Source organism: Dendrobates tinctorius, unplaced genomic scaffold, assembly GCF_039654945.1.
Source record: "Dendrobates tinctorius isolate UK_male_01 unplaced genomic scaffold, ASM3965494v1 ptg000593l, whole genome shotgun sequence".
Classification (NCBI taxonomy): Eukaryota; Metazoa; Chordata; class Amphibia; order Anura; family Dendrobatidae; genus Dendrobates; species Dendrobates tinctorius.
The window spans coordinates 19,603-42,528 of record NW_027362250.1 but is presented as its reverse complement, the minus strand read 5'-3'; the positions used below and the strand labels follow the sequence as shown (position 1 = coordinate 42,528).

General features: G+C 44.8%; 1 protein-coding gene across 3 annotated transcripts in view; it reads right to left on the bottom strand.

The window, feature by feature from the left end:
- Positions 1 to 8,293: 8,293 nt before the first annotated feature.
- The window catches only part of LOC141078762 (Golgi-specific brefeldin A-resistance guanine nucleotide exchange factor 1-like), a 29,779-nt gene continuing 15,146 nt past the window's right edge, over positions 8,294 to 22,926 (bottom strand). Inside the window, exons 4-6 of one of the 3 annotated variants that reach the window (XM_073565218.1) lie at positions 20,788 to 20,848; positions 18,162 to 18,216; positions 8,294 to 8,550 (exon numbers count right to left, since the gene is read on the bottom strand). In XM_073565218.1, coding sequence (XP_073421319.1) covers positions 8,410 to 8,550; positions 18,162 to 18,216; positions 20,788 to 20,848 — 257 coding nt within the window. In that variant the 3' untranslated portion in view covers positions 8,294 to 8,409. Of the gene's footprint in view, positions 8,551 to 9,940; positions 10,173 to 18,161; positions 18,217 to 20,787; positions 20,849 to 22,926 lie in introns of those variants that run through there. The other 2 variants (XM_073565219.1, XM_073565220.1) reach the window with 2 other exon arrangements.

The following is a 22,926-nucleotide window of genomic DNA, read 5'->3' as shown; positions in this document are numbered from 1 at the left end:
CCACTAGCTGAATAGGCTACACTAATGGCTTCCCTAATCCATCTAGCAATAGTCCCTTTTGAAACCCCAAAGCCTTTCCTGGCACCCTGAAAAGCTACGAATAGGGACTGTGACCTCCTCCACTGGCTAGTGGCAGATATATATTCTACGAGAGCTCTTTTAACATCCAGACTATGGAATTTTTCCTCCCCCAGATTTTTTGGATTTTCGCAAAAGGATGGAAGGACAATTTCCTGACCCCGATGGAAATCTGATACTACCTTGGGCAGATAACTGGGGTCTGTTCTTAACACTACCCTATCCTGAAAGACTTGCGTATAAGGAGGATTTACTGAGAGAGCCTGTAAGTCGCTTATCCTGCGGGCTGATGTTAGGGCTACTAACAGGATCGTTTTTAGGGTCAAAAACTTTAGGGGTAGCTGATGTAATGGCTCATACGGATCTTTTGTAAGGGCTTCTAACACCAGGTTTAAATCCCAGGGGGCTATTCTGGGTATTGGAATAGGCCTAGCTCTATGGCAGGATTTAATAAATCTGGCTATCCACCTATCTGATGCCAGTTTGCAATTGTAGAGCGCCCCTAGTGCCGACACCTGAACCTTAAGTGTGTTTACTGCTAACCCCATCTGCAACCCAGATTGTAAGAACTCTAGGATGGCACTAATCGGGGGTTCTTTTCCTAGTGGCTTACCCAAGAACTGTAGGAACTTATCCCATGTTCTGCCGTAGATGTTAGTAGTCACCGGTTTCCTGCTTTTTAGCAGAGTGGCCACCAGCCCAGGGGAGAACCCCCTATCCATTAAAAGCGACCTTTCAAATTCCATGCCGTCAGATGGAATCCTTTGACCTGAGCGTGCAATATTGGACCCTGAGCTAGTAGGTCTGGGATTTCTGGCAGAACCCATGGATCGGAGAGGGACATCTTCCGTAGCAGAGCGAACCAGGGCCTTTTTGGCCGAAATGGAGCTATTAGAATCACCCTGGCTTTATCGTTTCTGATTTTTCTTACCACAGTTGGGATCAGAGCTACTGGGGGGAACGCGTAAGCCAGTCTGAAGTTCCACTGAATGTGCAACGAGTCCACTGCCCATGGATTTTCCCTCGGGTTTAGAGAGCAGAACCTTTCTGTTTGCCTGTTGTGCTTGTTTGCAAAGAGGTCTATCACCGGTTCCCCCCAAAGCTGAATTATCTTTTGAAAAATGGACCGGTTTAGCGCCCATTCTCCTTGCCTCAGGGTATTGCGACTCAGGAAATCTGCCTCTATGTTTTCTGCCCCTTTTATGTGTAGGGCTGTCACGGAGTGTAGGTGTTCCTCTGCACTGCTCAGAATGTCTGTTGCTGCTTCCATTAAGGAGTGTGATCTTGTCCCTCCTTGGTGGTTGATGTATGCCACTGCTACCTTGTTGTCTGACATGATGCGTACATCTCGACCCTGGAGTAGCAGAATGAAGTGGCTTAGGGCCTTGCCCACTGCCCACAGTTCTCTCAGGTTGGAGGATGCCTTCCTTTTTTGAGGTGTCCAGGAACCCTGACCTATGAGGCCCCTTAGGTGTGCCCCCCACCCCGAGGAGCTTGCATCTGTTAAAATTATATCTGTCGCCTGTCTGTCCCATGGTATTCCTAAGGTCAGATTTGTCTCGTTCAACCACCAGTTGAGAGAGTCTCTGGTTTTTAAGGAAAGCTCCAGCTTTCCTTCCAAACGCCCTCTTAGCGATCTTTGTGCTCTTAGTATCTCCCCCTGGAGTTGCCGGGTGTGAAACTGAGCCCACCTGACCGCCGGAATACAGGATGTTAGGGTACCTAGTAGGGACATTGCTTTTCTTAATGTCATACATGGTTGGTTTCGGCCCACCAAGGCCAGATTTTGCACCTTCTCTATCTTGGACTCTGGGAGCAGACACTCTTGCCTTTCTGAGTCCAGTATAAATCCTAGGAAGGTCTGTTTCTTTAGGGGTTGTAATTTTGATTTTTTGAAATTGACTATCCACCCTAACTCTTGCAAGGTGTTGATCACCTGAGTCAACTGTGCTGTACAGTGGTCCTCTGAACTGCCCACTATAAGAAAATCGTCCAGGTATGGTATTATGACCGTATCGTGAATCCGGAGAAAGGCTGTCACTTCCGCTATGACCATGGTGAAGACCCTCGGGGCTATGGATATGCCAAACGGAAGAGCCCTGAACTGAAAGTGCCTTAGTGTGCCCTGAATATAAAGCGCTACCCTCAGGTATTTCTGGTAATCTGGATGGATAGGGATGTGATCATACGCATCCTTTAAATCGACTACAGCCATGAAGCAATCTTGATGTAGCAGCTTCACTGCCGTAGTTACTGATTCCATCTTGAAGGTCGGGTTCCTTATCCATAGTTTGAGGCGTCTGAGATTTATGATTGTCCTGAACGACTGATCCGGTTTTCTTATTAGAAAAAGGGGTGAATAAAACCCCTTTCCTTCCGGTAAGCGTGGCACCTCGGACAGTACCCGCTTGTCTATCAGGCTCAGGATTTCTGTTTCTAAGGCCAGTTGTTCTTCGGTCATCTTCCTGATAGGTGTGATGACGACCACGAGTTTTGGCTGGCGAATAAAGGGGATTTTCAGGCCTTCTTTTAGGATGCTCAGAATCCAGGTATTGGAGGAGATCTTTTCCCAGGCCTGGAAAAAGAGTGCCAATCTCCCTCCTACTGGAATGCTGGCGTCATTGTGGTGACTTTTTTGAGGTGGAGGTGCCTCCACCAAACATAAACCCTGATTCTTTCTTTCTTTTATCCTCCCATCTTCTCCTGTCAGCGGGAGGACGCCCTCTATTGAATCTCCCCCTCGGAACGGGCTGTCTCCTCTGATCCATAGGGAATCTGGGGAAGCCTTTTTTCTTATCGCCTGCTTTCTCCAGAATATCGCCCAAGTTCTTGCCGAACAGGAATCGACCATCGCAGGGGAGAGAGCACAATTTGGCCTTGGACTGAAGGTCACCCGGACAGCCCTTAAGCCATAACGCGCGTCTAGCAGCATTTGATAGTGACGCTGCTCTGGCTGTCAATCGCATAGAGTCCGCCGAGGTATCTGCCAAAAAAGCCGCTGCCCCGTGCAAGAGATACATGTCTGATAAGATCTTCTCTCTTGGGACCCTTGACGCCAGCTTCTCTTCTAACTGCTGCAGCCAGATCATGAGGGAGCGTGCCGTGCAGGTGCCCGCTATCGCCGGCTTTAGACCTCCTGCCGTCGCTTCCCATGCGTGCCTCAAATATGAGTCCGCTTTTTTGTCCAGCGGGTCTCTAAGAACCCCTGCGTCTTCCAAGGGCAGGGCCGACCTTTTGGAAGATCTGGACACCGCTGCATCTATTTTTGGGACTTTGTCCCATACCTCCGTATCCTTGTATTCAAAGGGGTATCGTCTCTTAGAGGCGGATGGAAGGGCCCCCGATTTTTCAGGCTTTTTCCACTCTTTCTCAATAAGCGCCTGGATTTTCGCCTTTACTGGAAAGGTTCGTTTTTTCCTCTCCTGAAGCCCCCCAAACATGACGTCCTCTAGGGTTTTAGCCGCCCTTTCTTCCTGTAGGCCCATTGTGGTTCTAATGGCCTTTAGGAGGCAATCTGTATCTTCTACAGGGAAACATGGCTTACCCCCTGTGTCACTATCTGAGGAGTCTGAGGAGGATGATTTTCCCGCCTGAGATGATACTGACGCGAAATCTGAGGGGGAACTAGGGAAATCCTTCCTGCTTTTTTTCCCTTTTTTCAATAAGGACTTAATTGAGCCTTCCATTTCTGACCTGAGGGCAGATATTAGATTGGCTGCGAAACTAGGCGCTTCCTCCGCCATAGTCCGCTGAATGCACGAAGCACAGAGATTTTTTTGCCAGTCTCTTGCTAGGGGAGATTTACATATAGCACAATCCCTATTGTTCTTCTTGCTTCCCTACAGGGTGAAGCATACAATAGAAAACCCCTATTAATATACTGCTAACATTCACGAAGATCACTCACCACCCGTAATCAAGGGTACCGGACTTGGAGGCTGCGTCGGAGCACCTGACCCGCGCTCTTTGGACCTTGAGGAGTGCCCCGACCTGAGGCTGGGGAGACTGCTGCTTGAATGGCTTCCATGCTTTCTGCCAGAGGGCTGTGAGGGAGGCAGGGACGCTGAACGTTCCTGCTCGGACTCCATTTTGCACCTCCGATCTACAGCTGTCTTCCTCCTTTTAAATTGCATGCCTCCGCCTGGTGAGCGTCTTCCTCCCCTCCCCCCTGCGACCCCGGCCCAGCGCTTCGGAAAGCCGGCCGGTGTCGCACCCGGCGCCATTACACCGTCGCCTTCTGCTGACGTCAGCCGGCGCACCCAGCATTCCAAGCGCCGCTGACGTCAGCGGCCGGAAGACGCCAGCGTCTCTCCCCTACCACGGGGATCGAGATGCGGCATGCGCGAGGGGAGGGCGGCGAGGTGGGGGCTTCCCGGAGCCACCGGGATCCCATCCACGCCCGCACGAACCCGGAGCCCCAGGGACCCCGGGGACTGCGCTTCCAGGACCCGACGGCTGGCGCTACAGGTATGCTACCTGTTCTTCCCGCGCCGGGACGGGCCTGAGTCTTTATCTTTCTCTTCGCCCATGACAGGCACCGCCACAGTGGGATTCCTTCCAGGACAGGAACCCAACTGAAGCGGGGGAGAGGTGCCGCCCCTTATGTCTCAGTAGGTTCCTGTCCTGGCGGGGCGGATCCCTCTCTCAGGTGGTGCTGTATGGGTGAAGGGAAAATATAGATTAAACAACCACAAGACGGATTTCATGAACCATGCAATCATTGTAATCAGTATAACGGCGCCGACCTGACACTGACTGTAGGTTACTGTGCACAATCCTGACAGGTTCCCTTTAACCCCTTACCTACAACTGACGTAATATTCCGTCCATGTGACCATGGACCTAATTACCATGGACTGAATATTACGTCATCGCGATCAGCGCCGCCCACGTGGTGAGCGCCGCTGATCGCGGCCGAGTGTCAGCTAATTATCATAGCTGACACCTGGCACAATGTGTCAGGGGCGGTCATGGACTGCCCCCGACACGTTAACCCCTTGCACACCGCGATCAAACACGCGGTGTACCGGGGGTTAAAGGGAAGCATCGGCAGGGAGAGGGCTCCCTCCGTGCTTCCCTGAGCCCCCCCACGGCAGCGCAATGTGCAGCGCTGCTGCCGGGGGCTCCTTTCCTGCAGGTCCCCGGATCCAATATGGCGACGGGGACCTCCGGGGGCCTGCAGGAAGCTGGCTTCCTCAGTGCCTGCAAAGCGCAGGCATGAGGAAGCCTTGTGCAGTGCCTGTGACAGATCGCTGATCTGTCACAGTGATCTGTGATGTGACAGATCAGCGATCTGTCACGGGACAGTTATGTCCCCCCCTGGGACATTGTAATAAAGTAAAAAAAAAAAATAAAAAAAAAGTGTAAAAATAATTTTAAAAAAATCGCTAAATAAATTAAAAAAAAAAATATTGCCCAATAAATTCATTTTTTGGAAAAAAAAAAAAAAAAAAAAAAAACAACAATAAAAGTACACATTTGGTATCGCCGCGTCCGTAACGACCCGCCCTGTAAAACTGTCCCAATAATTAACCCCTTAAGCGAACCCCTTAAAAAATAAAAAACGACGCAAAAAATGATGATTTATTATCATACCGTCGAACAAAAAGTGCAATAACTCCCGATCAAAAAAAAACATATAACTATCCATGGTACCGCTGAAAACGTCATCTTGTCTCGCAAAAAATGAGCCGCCATACAGCATCATCAGCGAAAAAATAAAAAGTTATAGCTCGCAGAATAAAGTGATGCAAAAATAATTATTTTTTATAGAAAATTGTTTTCATTGCATAAAAGCGCCAAAACATAAAAAAACGACCTAAATGAGGTATCGCTGTAACCGTACTGACCCGAAGAATAAAAGCGCCTTATAAATTTTACCACACCCGGAACGGCGTAAACGCACCACCCAAAAGAAATTCATGAAACGCTGGTTTTTGTTCATTCTGCGTCCCAAAAAACTAAATAAAAAGTGATCAAAAAATGTCACATGCCCGAACATGATACCAATAAAAGCGTCAACTCGTCCCGCAAAAAATAAGACCTCACATGACTCAGTGGGTCAAAATATGGAAAAATTATAGCTCTCAATATGTGGTGCTGCAAAAACTATTTTTACAATAAAAAGCGTCTTTTAGCGTGCGACAGCTGCCAAACATAAAAACCGCCATAAATAGTAAATCAAACCCCCCGTTATCACCACCTTAGTTAGGGAAAAATAATAAAATTAAAAAAATGTATTTATTTCCATTTTCCCATTAGGGTTAGGGTTAGGGCTAGAATTGGGGGTTTCCACTATTTGCGCACATCAGGTGCTCTCCAAACGCAACATGGCGTCTGATCTCAATTCCAGCCAATTCTGCGTTGAAAAAGTCAAATGGTGCTCCTTCCCTTCCAAGCTCTGCCATGCACCCAAACAGTGTTTTACCCCCTCATATAGGGTATCAGCCTACTCAGGAGAATTTGCAAAACAACTTTTGGAGTCCTATTTCTCCTGTTGCCCTTAGGAAAATAAAAATTTGGGGGCAAAAATATCATTTTTGTGGAAAAAAAATTTTTTGTTATTTTCACGCCTGGGCGTTATAAACTTCTGTGAAGCACTTGGGGGTTCAAAGTTCTCACCACACATCTAGATAAGTTCCTTGGGGGGTCTAGTTTCCAAAATGGGGTCATTTGTGGGGGGTTTCCACTGTTTTGGTACATCAGGGGCTTTCCAAACGCGACATGGTGTCCAATCTCAATTCCAGCCAAAAAAGTCAAATGGCGCTGCTTCCCTTCCGAGCTCTGCCATGTGCCCAAATAGTCATTTACACCCACATATGGGGTATCAGCGTACTCAGGACAAATTGCACAATAACTTTTAGGGTCCTGTTACCCTTGGGAAAATAAAAATTGGGGGTGAAAAGATCATTTTGTGGAAAAAATATGATTTTTTAATTGTACCGCTGTACATTATAAACTTCTGTGAAGCCTTTGTGGGTTCAAAGTTCTCACCACATATCTAGATAAGTTCCTTAGGGGGTCTAGTTTCAAAAATGTGGTCACTTGTGGGGGGTTTCCACTGTTTAGGTACATCAGGGGCTCTCCAAACGCGACATGGCGTCCAATCAGAATTCCAGCCAATTTTGCATTGAAAAAGTCAAACGGCGCTCCTTCCCTTCTGAGCTCTGCCATGCGCCGAAACAGTGGTTCCCCCCACATATCAGGTATCAGCGTGCTCAGGACAAATTGCACAATAATTTTTGCAGTCCAATTTCTCCTGTTACACTTGGTAAAATAAAAAAAAATTGAACCTGAAGTAATTTTTTGTGTGAAAAAAAAGTTAAATGTTCATTTTTTTTAAATATTCAAAAAATTCCTGTGACGCACCTGAAGGGTTAATAAACTCCTTGAATGTGGTTTTAAGCACCTTAAGGGGTGCAGTTTTTAGAATGGTGTCACTTTTGGGTATTTTCTATCATATAGACCCCTCAAAGTGGCTTCAAATGTGATGTGGTCCGTAAAAATAAAATGGTGTTGCAAAAATGAGAGATCGCTGGTCAACTTTAAACCCTTATATCTTACTAACAAATAAAAATTTTGGTTCCAAAATTGTGCTGATGTAAAGTAAACATGTGGGAAATGTTAGTTATTAACTTTTTTGTGTGCCATATCTCTGTGATTTAAGGGCATAAAAATTCAAAGTTGGAAAATTGCGGAATTTTCAAAATTTTCGCCAAATTTCCGTTTTTCTCACAAATAAACGCAAGTTATATGAATGAAATTTTACCACTAACATGAAGTACAATATGTCACGAGAAAACAATGTCAGAATCACCGGGATCCATGGAAGCGTTTCAGAGTTATTACCTCATAAAGGGACAGTGGTCAGAATTGTAAAAATTGGCCCGGTAGTTAACGTGCAAACCACCCTTGGTAGTGAAGGGGTTAAATACAAAAATAGCAATTTTGGATAATTTCTGATTCTCAGCTGCTTTGCCTTGTTTGACTTGTTGCAATTGGAAACAATCTTGTTACTACTACCCTTCTGGAGAGCCGCGGTGATTATCTAATATTTTAAGTACCTCCATACCAGGATCTGATGGCAATGCACATGCCCCCTACTTCGTATCCAATACATATGGAAGCAGGACAGATCTATCAAGTGGATATTAGCAAATACATTTCAAACGTAGCAATTACAAAGTAACCATCTAGATCTCAAATGTGCAAGTCAAAACACAGCAAAGCCCCTTCGCCTCATGCATCCACCAGGAAAGCCATGCTAACAGGTTACAATGAGGATGGAGAGAAAGCAAACAGGCTACAAGAAAAAAAAATGGTGGCAGTGTCTTAGTTGAACACTGCACATATATGGAGGAACAGAAGAGAGACTTTTAGGCTCTTAAAAAGTAGTACCCTCTCTAACTGGTTCATGTTTTTGGATTGTTCACCACTATTGGTGTCCAGTTTGCAGAGAAGACATGAAGAGATCTGCAGAAAACAGGTAAAAGTATGAATGTAAACAAAGTGGAAGAACACAAAAGGATAGTAAGCACAGCAGGAGAGGACACACATGGTGGAATGTAAGAAACATTGTGGAGAGCAATAAAAAATGCAGATAATTGGAGGTCAAACACATTGTCTATTGTACTCCTGGCAATGACACATCAAGGCATAAATGGACTTCCTGAATTAAAACCAAGAAAAAGTAAGGGCCCCGTCACACATAGCGACTCACCAGCGATCCCGACAACGATATTACCTTGTCAGGATCGCTGGTGAGTCACTAGATGATCGCTGGTGAGCTGCCAAACAGGCAGCTTCACCAGCGATCAGTACCAGCGACGCCGAGCAAGCGACGTCGCTGTGTACTTTAGTTACCAGCACGTTGAAGCAGGGAGCTGGTAACTAAGGTACACATCAGGTTTCTAAGGGGCGTGCGTCACTAAGAAACCCGATATGTACCTTGGTTACCAGCTCCCTGCATCAGCGCACTGGTAACCAAGGTACACAGAGGGTTTCTAGGCACAGCGCACCCCCTCAGAAACCCGATGTATACCTTAGTTACCAGCTCCTGCTCGCTGGTCTCCCGCCAGTTACACGCAGCGATGCGTGCTGACCAGCGGGAGACCAGCGACCCCAAAAATGTCCAGGGCTTTCCATCAACGATCAGCGATACCGGCGGGGGGGGCGGTTACTGATCACTGCCACACAGCGATCTCGCTGGTGAGATCGCTGTTACATCACAAAACTAGTGACTCAGCAGCGATCTCGCTAGCGAGATCGCTGTGTGTGACGGGGCCCTAAAGGAAGGTAAGAATCTCCAGTCCAGAGATTAATTTTCAAGAGTGAAGATAACTAAGCCCTCCCATGAAGTTTTTTTTCAACAATCTATGTATATATCTGTTAATATAGTCACTTCTCATTGTTTACTTGGTATCCAGGACCCTTCTCTTCTCAGTGTCATCACCACTCTTCAGGTCACTCTGTACTCTATGCGTGAGCAAGAAGTCTTACAATATAGGCCTTTGGGGCCTCATTCTGATGCTCCATATGCTTACATCGTAAGAGCCACTTCCAGATCACATGGGGTGCAGTTACTTTGACAGTGAGCAGTGATGTCACAGAGAAAAGTGTAGCGGCGCTGGACCCTGGAGAAGATGGCGGTAGGGGAGTATATTAATACACTCACATGACACACCATGGACATACACATTTAATGGAAGAAGAAAAAATAGAAAATCAGGATGCTTCTATAAAGCAAAATACATTGAAGAAACGCAGCAAAATTTAAAATGTTAAAACAAAATTCCACACCCAAGCTCCTCAAAAATAAAGGATTTTCTTTGAGAAAAATAATATCAATGATTAGAATAGAATCCACTGTATATATTGTAATTTATTTTCACCTCATTATTACAAAATTGAAGACAAGGAGCGGTAATCTATGCAAGAACCATGTTAGGGTCTGATCAGCGATTACGAATTTACAGCAATTTTTGCACGGAAGTTCTGAGGGCACGCAGATTTTTCCAAATTTAAGTGGTGAAAGCCGCTCCAAATCTGCACAGAAAAATGCAGTTGTGGCCTTGGACTCATGCAATGCATCTGACCTTGCACAAAAGAAAATATTGAAAAATAAAAAGTTAAAATATCACATCATTTTTAAGTAGCTTAGTTAAAATTTTGCAGAAAGAAAAAACAGTCACAATTACCAAATGGTTAAACTCCATCTTTTATATTTGAAAACCTCTTTAAAAAGATCAAGCAGAAGGCTAGCGGTCCACTTGAACTTCAAGATAATCATGCAGTGTAAAAGGGCCGCTGATCACCCAATGAATAAGTTACACTTGTTCCTCAAGTGAATCGACCTTAAAATAAGATATCTGGGACTTTGTAATAAAAAGAAGGAAAAAAATGTGCCCAAGCACTAACAGGCAAATAGTTGCTACCTACCTTGCAGCCTTTTATACCCATTGTCTTTTTTCGCCGTCAAAGCGGTCACAGACTGCTCCTGCTGGAGATTCAGCTGCCATGTCAAAAGAAAAACAGATTATTTTCTGTCTTGCTTTGTCGATGAGTCATGGCAACTGAGGTCATTCCGATTGACAAGTGGCTCCCCCCAGTTAGTCAGTAGGTCTCCAGCTGTCAATCAGCATGATGTCTTTAGTCCTGCCCTGTCAACAGAGCAGGGTGGAAAAGAAGCCACTGCTCTGTCAATGTGACATCTGCAGAGGCAGCTGAATCGCCAGCAGGAGCAGTCTATGACCGCTCTGTGCTGGCAAAGAACTACCTGCCTGTCAGTGCTTGGGTACTTTGTTGGTTTTTTTCCCCAGATATCCCCTTTAAGTGCTGCAGAATAACAATATTTTCAGCAGTGCATTGTCTTGCGTAACCTGTGCTGGAGAAAACAATGGCAGTCTATGCCAATTAGCGATCCATTTCAGTTTAGTACACCACTAGGTACAGTGTTTATGTAAGCCGGGTATTAAACAGAAAATTGATAAATATTTACAGATCAGCAGTTAATGGCCGCTGTTATTTTAATCCAAGTTTTATTATGTTTTGGTCTTGTGATAGCTAAATCTTAATATCAAGGAAAATAGTAGTTACTTACCGATAACGGTATTTCTCTGATCCCATGACGGCACCACGGAGAGAGAGGGATCCGCCCTCAGGGACAGGAAACCTACAGATGAAAAAGGCGGTACCTCTCTCCCACATCAGTTGGTTTACAGAGCATTACACAGAACTTTCAGCTGCAACTCTAATGGTTATAAAAATCCAAATTAAGCTTAACAGAGGGACCGTGTGGCTAAGTACTAAAGCTAACTCACTCTAATATGCACACCTGTGTGTGTGAAAGGGAGGGGATGTACGGGTGCCGTCATGGGATCAGAGAAATACCGTTATCTGTAAGTAACTACGATTTCCTCTTTCCCTCATGACGGCACCACGGAGAGAATTACAAAGATTGTACATCTAGGTAGGGACCATCGCCTCCAGAACCCTTTTCCCAAAGGTGAGATCTGAAGAGGAGGTTAAGTCTAGACGGTAATGTTTGAAAAATGTAGAGGGGGAAGACCAAGTGGCCGCTCTACATATCTGGTCTATTGAAGTGCCGGCTTTCTCCGTACAGGATGATGCCACTGCAATGGTTGAGTGGGCCCTTACGTCCTCCGGGATGGCAGCCCTGCATGAGGAGTAGGATAGAATGATGGCCTCTCTTATCCACCTCGCCAGTGTGGCCGTCGATGCTTTTTGACCCTTCCGAGGACCCTGAAAACAGACCAACAGAGCCCTATCCTTCCTAAACTCCCTTGTGGTTGTCAAATATTGAACCAGGCATCTTTTTACATCTAAAGTGTGTAATACCTCTTCTGTTTTGTTTTTGGGATTGGGACAGAAGGAGGGTAGGGAGATTTCCTGGGTCCTATGAAACTGAGAAGACACCTTGGGGAGATATGCTGGGTCGGTTCTGAGAATTACCCTATCATCCAGAACTTGCGTGAAGGGTGAGTGGGCAGACAAAGCTTGTATATCACTAATGCGGCAGGCAGAAGTTAAAGCTACGAGGAGGGAGGTCTTAAGGGACAATATTTTTAAGGGAGCCTCCGCTAGGGGTTCGAAGGGAGATTTGGTTAGTGCGTTTAGTACTAGGTTTATATCCCAGGGGGGGGTTGCGTAGGGGGATCGGCCTAGATCTACTTGAGGCTCTGATGAATCTCATAACCCATCTATTTTTTGCTAAGTCATGGTTATACAAAGCTCCCAAGGCCGCCACCTGTACTTTTAAGGTGCTGGTAGCTAACCCCTTTTCCAACCCCCTCTGTAGGAATTCCAGAATCTTGTCTACAGGGATTTCGCCCGTTGAGTCGGAGCCTGACACTGACATGAATTTTTTCCACACTTTGCCATATGCTTTAGTGGTTACTGGCTTTCTGCTTTGTAGTAGCGTGGTTACCAAGTCTGATGAGAAGCCCTTGTTACTTAGGAGCTCCCTCTCAAAAGCCAAGCTGTCATGTGTAGGTTTTTTATGTGGGGAAGATACACTGGTCCCTGGGATAGCCGGTCTGGAGTTACTGGTAAAAACCAGAGATCCGTTACGGACATTCTTCTCAGCCAGGAGAACCATATTCTCCGTGGCCAGAAGGGCGCTATTACCACTACCGTCGCCTTGTCCCCCCGTATTTTCCTCAGTACTAAGGGGATGAGAGATATTGGGGGAAGGCGTAGACCAGACGATAATCCTAGGGTATCGTAAAAGCGTCTAGAGCTACTGGGCCCCCCCAGGGATCAATTGAGCATAAAGTTTCCAACTTCCGGTTCTGACTGTTCGCAAATAAGTCTATTTCTGGCCGGCCCCAGTTTCACGATCTGGTTGAAGACTAACTGGCTTAGTTCCCACTCCCTCTGTTTTAGACGTGTCCTGCTTAAAAAGTCCGCCGTTCGATTTTCTGCACCTTTTATGTGTTCTGCCAGGTGGAAGATGGACTTTGTTACCGCCATCAGTGGTTGCGATCTGGTGCCCCCCTGGTGGTTTAGATATGCTACCACTACCTGGTTGTCTGAGAAGACCCTTGTGTGATTGGAACGAAGTGAAGCTAGAAAATGAATGAGAGCTAGTTTTACTGCCAGCAGCTCCTTCATATTTGAGGAAGCAGACTCTCTTCCCTGGTCCCAGGGCCCTTGTGCCACCTGGTTGCCTAGATGTGCACCCCACCCCCAGGGGCTTGCGTCTGTAGTTAGGATCTTTGTTGCAGGCAATGCCCAAGGAACCCCCTTGGCTAGGTTGGCTGGAACTGTCCACCACGTTAAGGAATGTTTTGGTTCTGGTGAGATGTTTAACTGCATGTCTAAATTCCCGTGAAGGGAAACGTCTGCGTCTAATATCTCCCACTGTAAGTCTCTAGTATGGCTCTGTGCCCACTGAACTGCTGGCATGCAGGCTGTCATTGATCCTAATAGTGACATTGCTTTTCTCAGGGTAGTGTTCAGGGAAGCTATCATTTGTGACGCCATTTGTGTCATTTTTTGAACCTTCGCCTGCGGAAGATAACATTTCTGTTCGATTGAGTCCAGTGTTAACCCCAAGTACTCTTGCACCTGACTTGGTACGAGTCTGGACTTGGGCAAGTTCAGCATCCACCCTAGACTCAGTAGATACCTCATGACCATGTCTAATTTGTTGTTTGCAGTGGTGAAAGGTGACCCCTATTAAGAGATCGTCCAGGTATGGGACTATAAGAATGTTTTGCTCTCTTATGTGGGCCATTACCTCAGACATTACCTTCGTAAATACTCTTGGAGCAATGGCTAGCCCAAAGGGGAGGACTCTGAACTGATAATGCTTTATCTCCCCCTGGATTATCACCACCACCCTGAGGTATTTCCTGTGGTCTCTGTGAATAGGTACATGGTAGTATGCGTCTCTCAAGTCTAATACAGCCATGAAGCAAGCTGCGGGAAGCATTTTTATACAAGATTTTATTGTCTCCATTTTGAAGTGCTGAATTTCTAGGAATTTGTTCAGCGTTTTTAGATTTATGATCGTCCTGTACGATCAGTCTGGCTTCTTGCGAAGGAAGAGAGGGGAGTAGAAACCTTTGCCCCTGTCTTGGTAGGGGACTTCTTGTAACACGTTTTTCTCTCTTATAATTGCTAAATCTTGTTGTAGAGCCAGCTGCTTGTGTGATGTCCTTTGGGGCGTTATCACGAAAGAGTTGTTTGGGAGGGTAATGAATTTTAGCCTCAGACCTTACTTTATTATGTTTAGTATCCATGAACTCGCGGATATTTTTTCCCAGGCCTGGAGAAAGTAGGATAATCTTCCCCCGACCCGGGAGTACCTTCATTGTGGCTTTTTGTTGTCGGGGGGCTTGTTAAACATAAAGCCATTGTTTTTATTTCTCCTATCCTCCCATCCTTCTTTGTTCCCTTTTGGGGGCTTCCGTCACATGAACCTTCTGTTCCGAAAAGGCCGTTTGTATGCCTGACTAGGGAACCCGGGAAAAGATTTTTTCTTGTCCCCTGCCTTGTCCAGGATGTCGTCTAGCGTTGGGCCAAATAAAAATTCCCCCTCGCACGGGATTGCACACAATTTGGTTTTTGTCTAAGTCTCCTGGCCAGCATTTCAGCCATAAGGGGCGTCTTGCGGCATTCGAGAAGGCGGCTGTTCTGGCTGCCAGCCTGGTCGAGTCTACCGATGCATCCGCCAGGAAGGCTGCTGCCCCCTCAATACAGAAACCGACCTTTGCATTGTATCTCTTGGGACTTTTCCCTTTATTTATGAATCTAAGTGATGCAGCCAGACCATTAGGTTGCGTGCCGTGCACGTGGCGGCTATGGCTGGCTTTAGCCCCCCTGCTGCAGTCTCCCACGCATTTTTTAGAAAATGTTCTGCTTTTTTGTCCATTGGGTCCTTCAGGGTGCCCATGTCCTCGAAGGGCAGGGCAAATTTTTGTAGAAGCTTTTGCAACTGCTACGTCTAACTTAGGAGCTTTACTCCATAGGGAGCAGGCCGGGTCATCAAAGGGGTATTTCCTCTTGGGTGTTAAGAGGACTTTTTTGTCTGGCTTTTTCCACTCTTGTTTAATTAGGGAGTGGATTTTCTCATTGATAGGAAAAGCTCTTTTTTGTTCCAGCCCACCGAACATCAGATCTTGGGCTGTTTTCTTAGGCCGTTCATCTACTAGCCCCATAGTTGTCCTCACTGCTTTTACCAGGGCATCCGTTTCTTCAATGGGGAAGCAGCTACGTCCCCTTTCTGAGGATGATGAGTTACTTGAGTCAGATAGTTCGCTTTCTGACTCGCTAACACTGGACTCTGGCGATCTATGCCTGGACCTACGTTTCTTCTTTGAGGTTCTAACGCCCTTAAGGGCGTCTTCGACCTGGGTCCTTATTAGTGTTTTGAGATCTGAAGCAAATTTCGGGGATTCCTCCTGTATTGTCTGCTCTATGCACGCCGCAAAGAGCTTTTTCTCCCACGTAGGGGGTAGCTCCTCCGTGCACATGGCACATACCATGTGCTTGGATTTGGTCCTGCATTTACGCCCCTGAAACAGAAAAATTAACAATCGCGTATTAGCGAGCGGGCATTCACGGAGATCACTCACCCTCCTTGTGGAACGAGAGATACCATCTCGGGCGTAGCGATTATTTCCACCGCTGAATCCACGTCTGGCTGTGCTGCCATGGTGGAGCTTTTGTTGCGCCGCGATCCTGCGTGACCGCTGCTGCTGGGAAGAGTTGCGCTGGCGCTGTTCCTGCGTTTGCCGCAGCCCCTGCTTCGGGGACCACCTCCGCGTCTCCTTCTCTTTCTGCTTTTCGCTCATGCTGACGCTCCTTTCCCCTTTAGTGGTGTTTTAAATATGAGCGCTGTTCCCCCCCCCCCTTTTTCGAATTTGGCGCCGCCTCTACCCAGCGGTCCCTGCGCCCCCGGAAGTGGCCGCCCGCGCATGCGCACTGCGGATTACCCAGTAGTGCACTGCAGCCCCATCTTCCTCTTTAATGGCGCTGTACTTGCGCGCGCCCCACCGGCGTCCCGTGCCAGCGATCTGTATCCGCCTGCAGAGAACTCGTCTCCCGTGGCTCCAGGTGGCTGCCGTCACCCTCCACCGCTCTGCGGTCCCGCACCTTGCGCCTCCCGGTAGCCACTGCCACCACCCCCCCACCCCCCCGGGTCCGAGGTGCAGCCGAGGCCCTGTGTATTGCGGCTCCCAATGGCCACTGCCGTCCTCCACAGGCTGTTCCAGGCCCGGCACTCGGCGAGAAGGCCCTCCTGTAGTGACCACCGCCACTACTCGTAGGAGGCAGCCCCCTTTTTTTTTTCTCTCCTTTTCCTGGGATTGGCAGACTTGCTCCACTCTTCACTGCCTCTCCCCACTCACCCTCAAGGCCCGCCGACCCCGGTGGTCGTGCTTCGGGGGAAGCCCGCAGGGGGCCTCGATCCAGCCGAGGCAGGGAGCCCCGCTGCCAATTATCGGACTGGCTCGGTCCCTGGCATCCCGCGTCGACTACAGGTACTGATGTGGGAGAGAGGTACCGCCTTTTTCATCTGTAGGTTTCCTGTCCCTGAGGGCGGATCCCTCTCTCTCCGTGGTGCCGTCATGGGGGAAAGAGAAATACGAGTGTGGAATGAGACATAAGGGCAGATTTCTTCGGACATGTCGAAGCGTGACCTTCATCAGGCACCCTACCTTACTCTAAGCCTCCTCTTTGATCCTTTTAAAGCAATTTGCAAATAAAGAAGATGGATTCTAAAGAGGTTCTCCAGGAACTGAAATAAATAACTAAAAGGAACAGTTATTCTAAATAACTAAATACTTTTACTTAGCAAATCAAATCTGGAGGTACCAGAGGTGCTGAGTTAAGTAGAGGCTGGCTGTTCACACTGCCGTCCACCTTATCTGATCTAATACGGAAGATACCAGGGGTACAGCGATGAGGCTGCTCACACTGCTGTCCAAACCGTCTATCTGATCTACTCCTAATAGTGGATATACCAGGGGAGCTGATGTAAAAAGAGGTTGCCAAACTGTTCCACATCCTTGTCTTTCTGATCTATTAATATGGTCAGGTGAACTGACGTTGTTACTCGATAATGTTAATCATCTCTTCCAGTTTATGTTTTACAAAGTATGGTATTTTACTATTAAACTAAAACAAGAAGAGGATCTTAAAAAGGTAGGAACAGTATATAGGGTGAGGTTTATAAAAGTGTGTTGCAGCCAATAAACTCACCTCTGTTTAAATTACATAAATATTACCAAAGAAAAGTCAGGTTTTGTTTATCACTACAAGTACCAGAATCAGAAGATAGGATAATTGGTCTGCACCTTTCTCTATATAAAAGGCACAGAGATCCGAGAGCCTCAATATCCTGCTAATTTTCACATACATCATTTCTAGTCTAGCTATGATAGTAAGGTGCTGTTCACATTTCACTTGGAGGCCCAGTTCAGCCCCTATGATGGAGCAGCTCGGTATATCTTTGTTACTGATATTGGATGAAAGGTCTTGATTTTAAGCACTTATCTTAGAGCAGTAAAGCTAATCAGGAAATTTCTGTTGCAATTTTCATTGCAAAAAGACTGAACAGATCAATAATAATGTTACTATAGAAAATAATGTGCAACTGGTTTGGTAGGACTTTAAAATATCAATAGAATAATAGTGTACTTAAAATATACTAGTAATTATCATATCTGAACCCCACTGTTATGCAAGAGGCAAGCTACACTTTATTCAGTTGTGTTGAGGTTATACAACTAAGCAGGTAATGGCCATTTCCAGACAAATTATACTAAATCTATAGCAAAAGACTAAATCAGAACCTGTTTTTAGTTGAAAAGAAACAAATTTAAAAAATAAACAAGTTCTCTAAAATAACATAGGCTAAAGAAATAAAAACTGATGTGAAAAAAAGCTAAAAAAAAAGAGTCAGAAAATGTTCCAAAAGTTAGAGAAAAAATAGATAATGGAAACTACAGCAACAGCATTCTCACAAAGACAAATCCTAGTATCACAAAGTACACCACATAATTCATGCAAATTAGAGGACCAGGCAAAAAGCTAAGAAAAACAATATGTTTAAATACCTTTTTCATATTGGCTCCGGCGTAACTTTTTGATTCTTCTTTAAACTGAGGTAATCTGGAAGAAAAACATGGCACGTTGCAGTATGCATTAAATACACACACCGCATATGAATATATCAGCCGTATATACAAATTATTTTTACGTAGTTATTATTTAAGGGCATTATTGATTTATGTTATGTTTTATTTTTTTTATCCGAATCCTAAAATGCTAATTAAAAATAAAATAAAAAACACTTGCGGCAATAAAGAATACAAAAGTGAATGATCAGCTTTTTATGACATCAGCCTGGCATTTTGCACCAGTGAGAACGTCACATATTATGAGTGGGAGCTCGTGGTCGTAACACGCAGATAATTGAGTTTTGAAGGTCAGTGTTTTGCAGTAGCAATTTCGAATGTTCACCTGCCTGATTTGTAATGGCATAGCATTAATGGAAATCATGCTTCTGTGAATGCCAGCTCCGTATTTTTTTTCTTTGGCTGCAAACACAATTTAAGGATTTCTTTTTAAAACTATAGAAAAAGAACGTAGAGCTCATCTATGGGTAACATCAACACAAAATTAAGTTTTAAAAAAGAGCCATGTTTTATGGACAGAGGCATGTAAGCTTTGTAAAATGCCTGTTATCATAAGTTATTGTGTATGATGTGCATTCTTTGCACCCTGATATTTAATAAACGAATTATTAAAAAAAAAAAGAAAAAGCCATGTTAAAAAAAACAAAAAAACAGATTTTCTGTTCAGTTACACAAGCATGTATAAAATATCCTATTTTCTGTTTATTCTCAATAAACAACACTTGAATGACATGAAGAAATTCAACATTCATACACAACTATGAAACAGGATAGGGGGGGATTTATGGAAGGTTTAATTACTCCTCAGCTAAGAAGATACAGGAGAGAATGGTAAACTATAACTGAACAGGTAAATATATTGCTAAACAGGTTCTTTAACATCAATCTTCGGGGACCGACTGCTCCTCTGCCTTTTGGCTTCCTGCAGGGCGATGTACTCCTGAATATAGTGACAGTCTGACCTACCCAGCATCGTAGGAGCACAGATTAGATATCGGCTAGTTTCAGAGTAGTCCATTGATGATGGGAATGGAAGAAATAATCCATGTCCAAGACAGTAAACAAGAGGTACACTTAATATCTAAGCAAATCGTTTGATATTCGTAGTGCCAAGTAGGTTGCCCCAAGATGAACCATCTCAGAATGTCCATTGCACAATTTGTTGTATATCTCCCTAAATTCTAGGGATGTGTATCTACATGTAGTTGTATATAAGCATGAATGTACTGTTGTCATCATATCCAGACTAAATCTGACTTTTCACCTTTGTTGTACAAAAGGCCATGGCGATGCAGCTGGTGACTGTTTAGTTTGCTGGGTCACGCAAGATGCCACTTAAACTTTGCTTAACAAATTTCCAATGACCGGTTGACATCCACGCAAATGTTCTATGTTCATCACCAAGATATACTTGGTGAACCTATGCATCTCATTCTTTACTCAAAACAAAATGGTATATTAATCAAATATTGGGAAAAAAGACTTTTACCCATGAGTAAGAAAGCATTAATCTGCATTTCTCCACTAACCTAAATAAAGCATAGTTGGCATACAGTAAATGATAGAAAGTGTATTTGTACTTTAAAAGTAAGGTAATCCTTATTAGTTCAATTCTCAGAAGAGAAATTGAATTTTGGGTCAAGGCGGAAAAAAAAATTAAAAAAACAGCTTACAGATCACAGGTCACTATGGTCAGAACAGAATGTACAGGTAAGATCTCTGTACAGCATCTTCTGGATTAACAGACATGTGATGGCAACAACCTGTCATTGGACACAGGAATGACATGCCATTGGATACAGAGATCACATGCCCATCTGGCAGAAAGAGGAAGCAAGGAGGACAACGGGGAGCCACCATGGCCGTAAAAGATGAGGGGGCAGAACGGTATGGCAAGTATACAGTTTTTTTTGCTATTATTTTTGAGCATATTCACATGGTTCATAAATCATTGTTTTCACAAAAAAAAATCCCTACTAACTGAATCATGTTTTTGGTGTTAAGAAAATCACTAGTCTTCAAATAGTAATCAAATAGTCTTTAAAAAGACAAAACCCCTGACCGAGATGAGGGAGGTAAGCGGGAGGTGGTTAAGAAAGCAGGGATTCAGTCTTAATGCTAATCTCTCAAATCTGTCTCTTTCTATTCACACGTTTCATACAATTTAAGCAATACGTTGTTGAAAAAATTGCCAATAAAACATTATGGACCATATATCCATCTATAAAGCTGTATAAAACGATTCAAATGTTTGAAGAAAAATAACTTTGAAAAATTCAGATCCCAGATTAAGAAGGTGGCCACAAACCAAGACCTGATTGCCATAAATGACTTTTTCATTTGGAGAACAAGCAGCAAACCTTGAACTTAGGTTCAGCAGCATGTGCTCAAGGTCCTACAATTACTTTTATTTCCTTTTATCCACACTCCAAGACGACAGATGACTATCGGCACATCTTGCCTTGTGGACCCTATATAAGTGTAAAATATGCCAGTCCTCATGGGGCCGTGTCAGCAAGGCACAGGCAAACACAAGAGGGTTTACCTTGAGAAGAGCAGCTGCACCATGTCGACAAGAGTGTGCTCTGCAGATTTTCTCAATAACTCTGCGAAGACAAAAACAAATAACACAGGTGTCATTACGTTGTGTGATATTATCAAGAGGCTTCTGCAAGCGGTCTCCCCTCCATTCCTTGTTTACAGAGGATTACGGCAAATTTATTAAAACCAGGCCAGTGTTCACCCCTTGACTCAAAGAGTGCCATGTCTGCAACACCAGATGGTGCTGTGGAGCAATGCAGACACTATGGAGAAAAGAACCACCACTGACAGGGGCATCATCAGAAATCAAAACCTCTAAAGGACAACTACCAGAAGTGTTGTATAAAAGCCTCTTAATGCACACAAAAAAGCTGAGTCACTTCTTATCCTGTGCTCAAATTTATAATCTTGATGCTTATAACTCACCCCCCCTATGTCCTTATATTTGTGTGTGTGCATAATACATACAGATGTGTTACTGTTGGACAAGGCAAATACAGAAAAATCCTATTATGTGTATACACCTGTACACATTATACATACAGACATGGACGAAAGTGTAGACACCCTTGAATATGTTCCAGAAAATGAAGTATTTCTCTCAGATAATTATTGCAATTACACGTTTTAATATACACATTTCCTTTGTGTATATTGGAACACCACAAAAACAGGGGAAAAAAAAAAAAAAAAGGGCAAATTGGACATAATTTCTCAGAAATCCCCAAAAATGGGCCAGACAAAAATGTTGGCAATTTTCCAAAATTGTGGATAAACAACTTTGTTTCACGCATGAGAAGCTCGTTCAAACTCACCTGTGGCAAGTAATAGGAGTGGGCAATATAAAAATCCCATCTGAAACCAGACAAAAAAAGGGGAGACGTAGACTCAATCTTTGTATTGTGTGTCTGCCACACTAAGCAAGGAGAACAGAAAGCGGGGAAGATAACTGTCTGAGGACTTGAGAAGCAAAATTGGTCAAAATTAACAATCTCAAGGTTACAAGTCCATCTCCAGACATCTTGATGTTCCTTTGTCCACGCTACACAACATAAATCACAACCCATGGTACTGTAGATAATCTCCCTAGATGTGGACAGCGGAGAAAAACTGACGAAAGGTTGCACCGCAAGATAGACTGGATGGTGGATAAGCAGCCCAATCAAGTTCCAAAGAAATTCAGGCTGTCCTTCAGGCTCAGGATGCATTAGTGTCTGCACAACCTATCCATCAACATTTAAATTAAACGCTATGGGAGGAGACCCAGGAGGACCTCACTGCTAACACAGACGAAAAAAAAAAGTTTGACTGCAGATTGCCAAAATGTATGCAAGTAAGCAAAAATCCTTCTGGGAAAGCGTCTTGTGGACAGATGAAACCAAGATTAAGCCTTTTGGTTATGCAAATCATTCTACTGTTTACCAAAAACGGAATGGGGCCTACAAAGAAAAGAGCACAGGACCTAAAGTCAAATATACTGGAGTTCCAAAGATTTTTAGGGGTTGTTTTCCTGCCTTTTGCACTAGGTGCCTTGACTGTGTCCAAGGCATCATTGAATCTGAAGATTACCAAACGATTTTAGGTCGCAATGTAGTGCCTAGTGTAAGAAAAGAGGTATTAGACCTACCGGTAATAATGTTTCCAGGAGTCCATCCTGACCGCACCATGGAGGACGTCGTCGTCCTCCTTACAGGGACAGGAAAAGCACACGAGAGGTTAAAAGTTTCCGTCCCACCCCATATCCCTCAGTGATTTGACAAGTACCACAGTGTGGATAATGCACGTAAAATTTTAATGATAGAATCATATTACAGCATATGACAAACATAATATAACATAGCATAACAACAGGGAGGGAACTACCCGTGCTGTCAGGATGGATGCCTGGAAACATCATTACCGGTAGGTCTAATACCTATTTTCCAGGATGTCCCCCTGACAGCACCATGGAGAGTACCAAAGCACCTCCCCTAGGGTGGGACTACCGCCTGGAGAACCTTTCTCCCAAATGCGGTTTGCGGACTAGCCATCACATCAAGCCTGTAGTGCTTGCAGATAGTATTAAGTCTGGCCCAGGTTGCTGCTGCACAAATCTGATCAACCGAGGCACACGCCCGTTTGGCCCATGAGGCCGATACTGCCC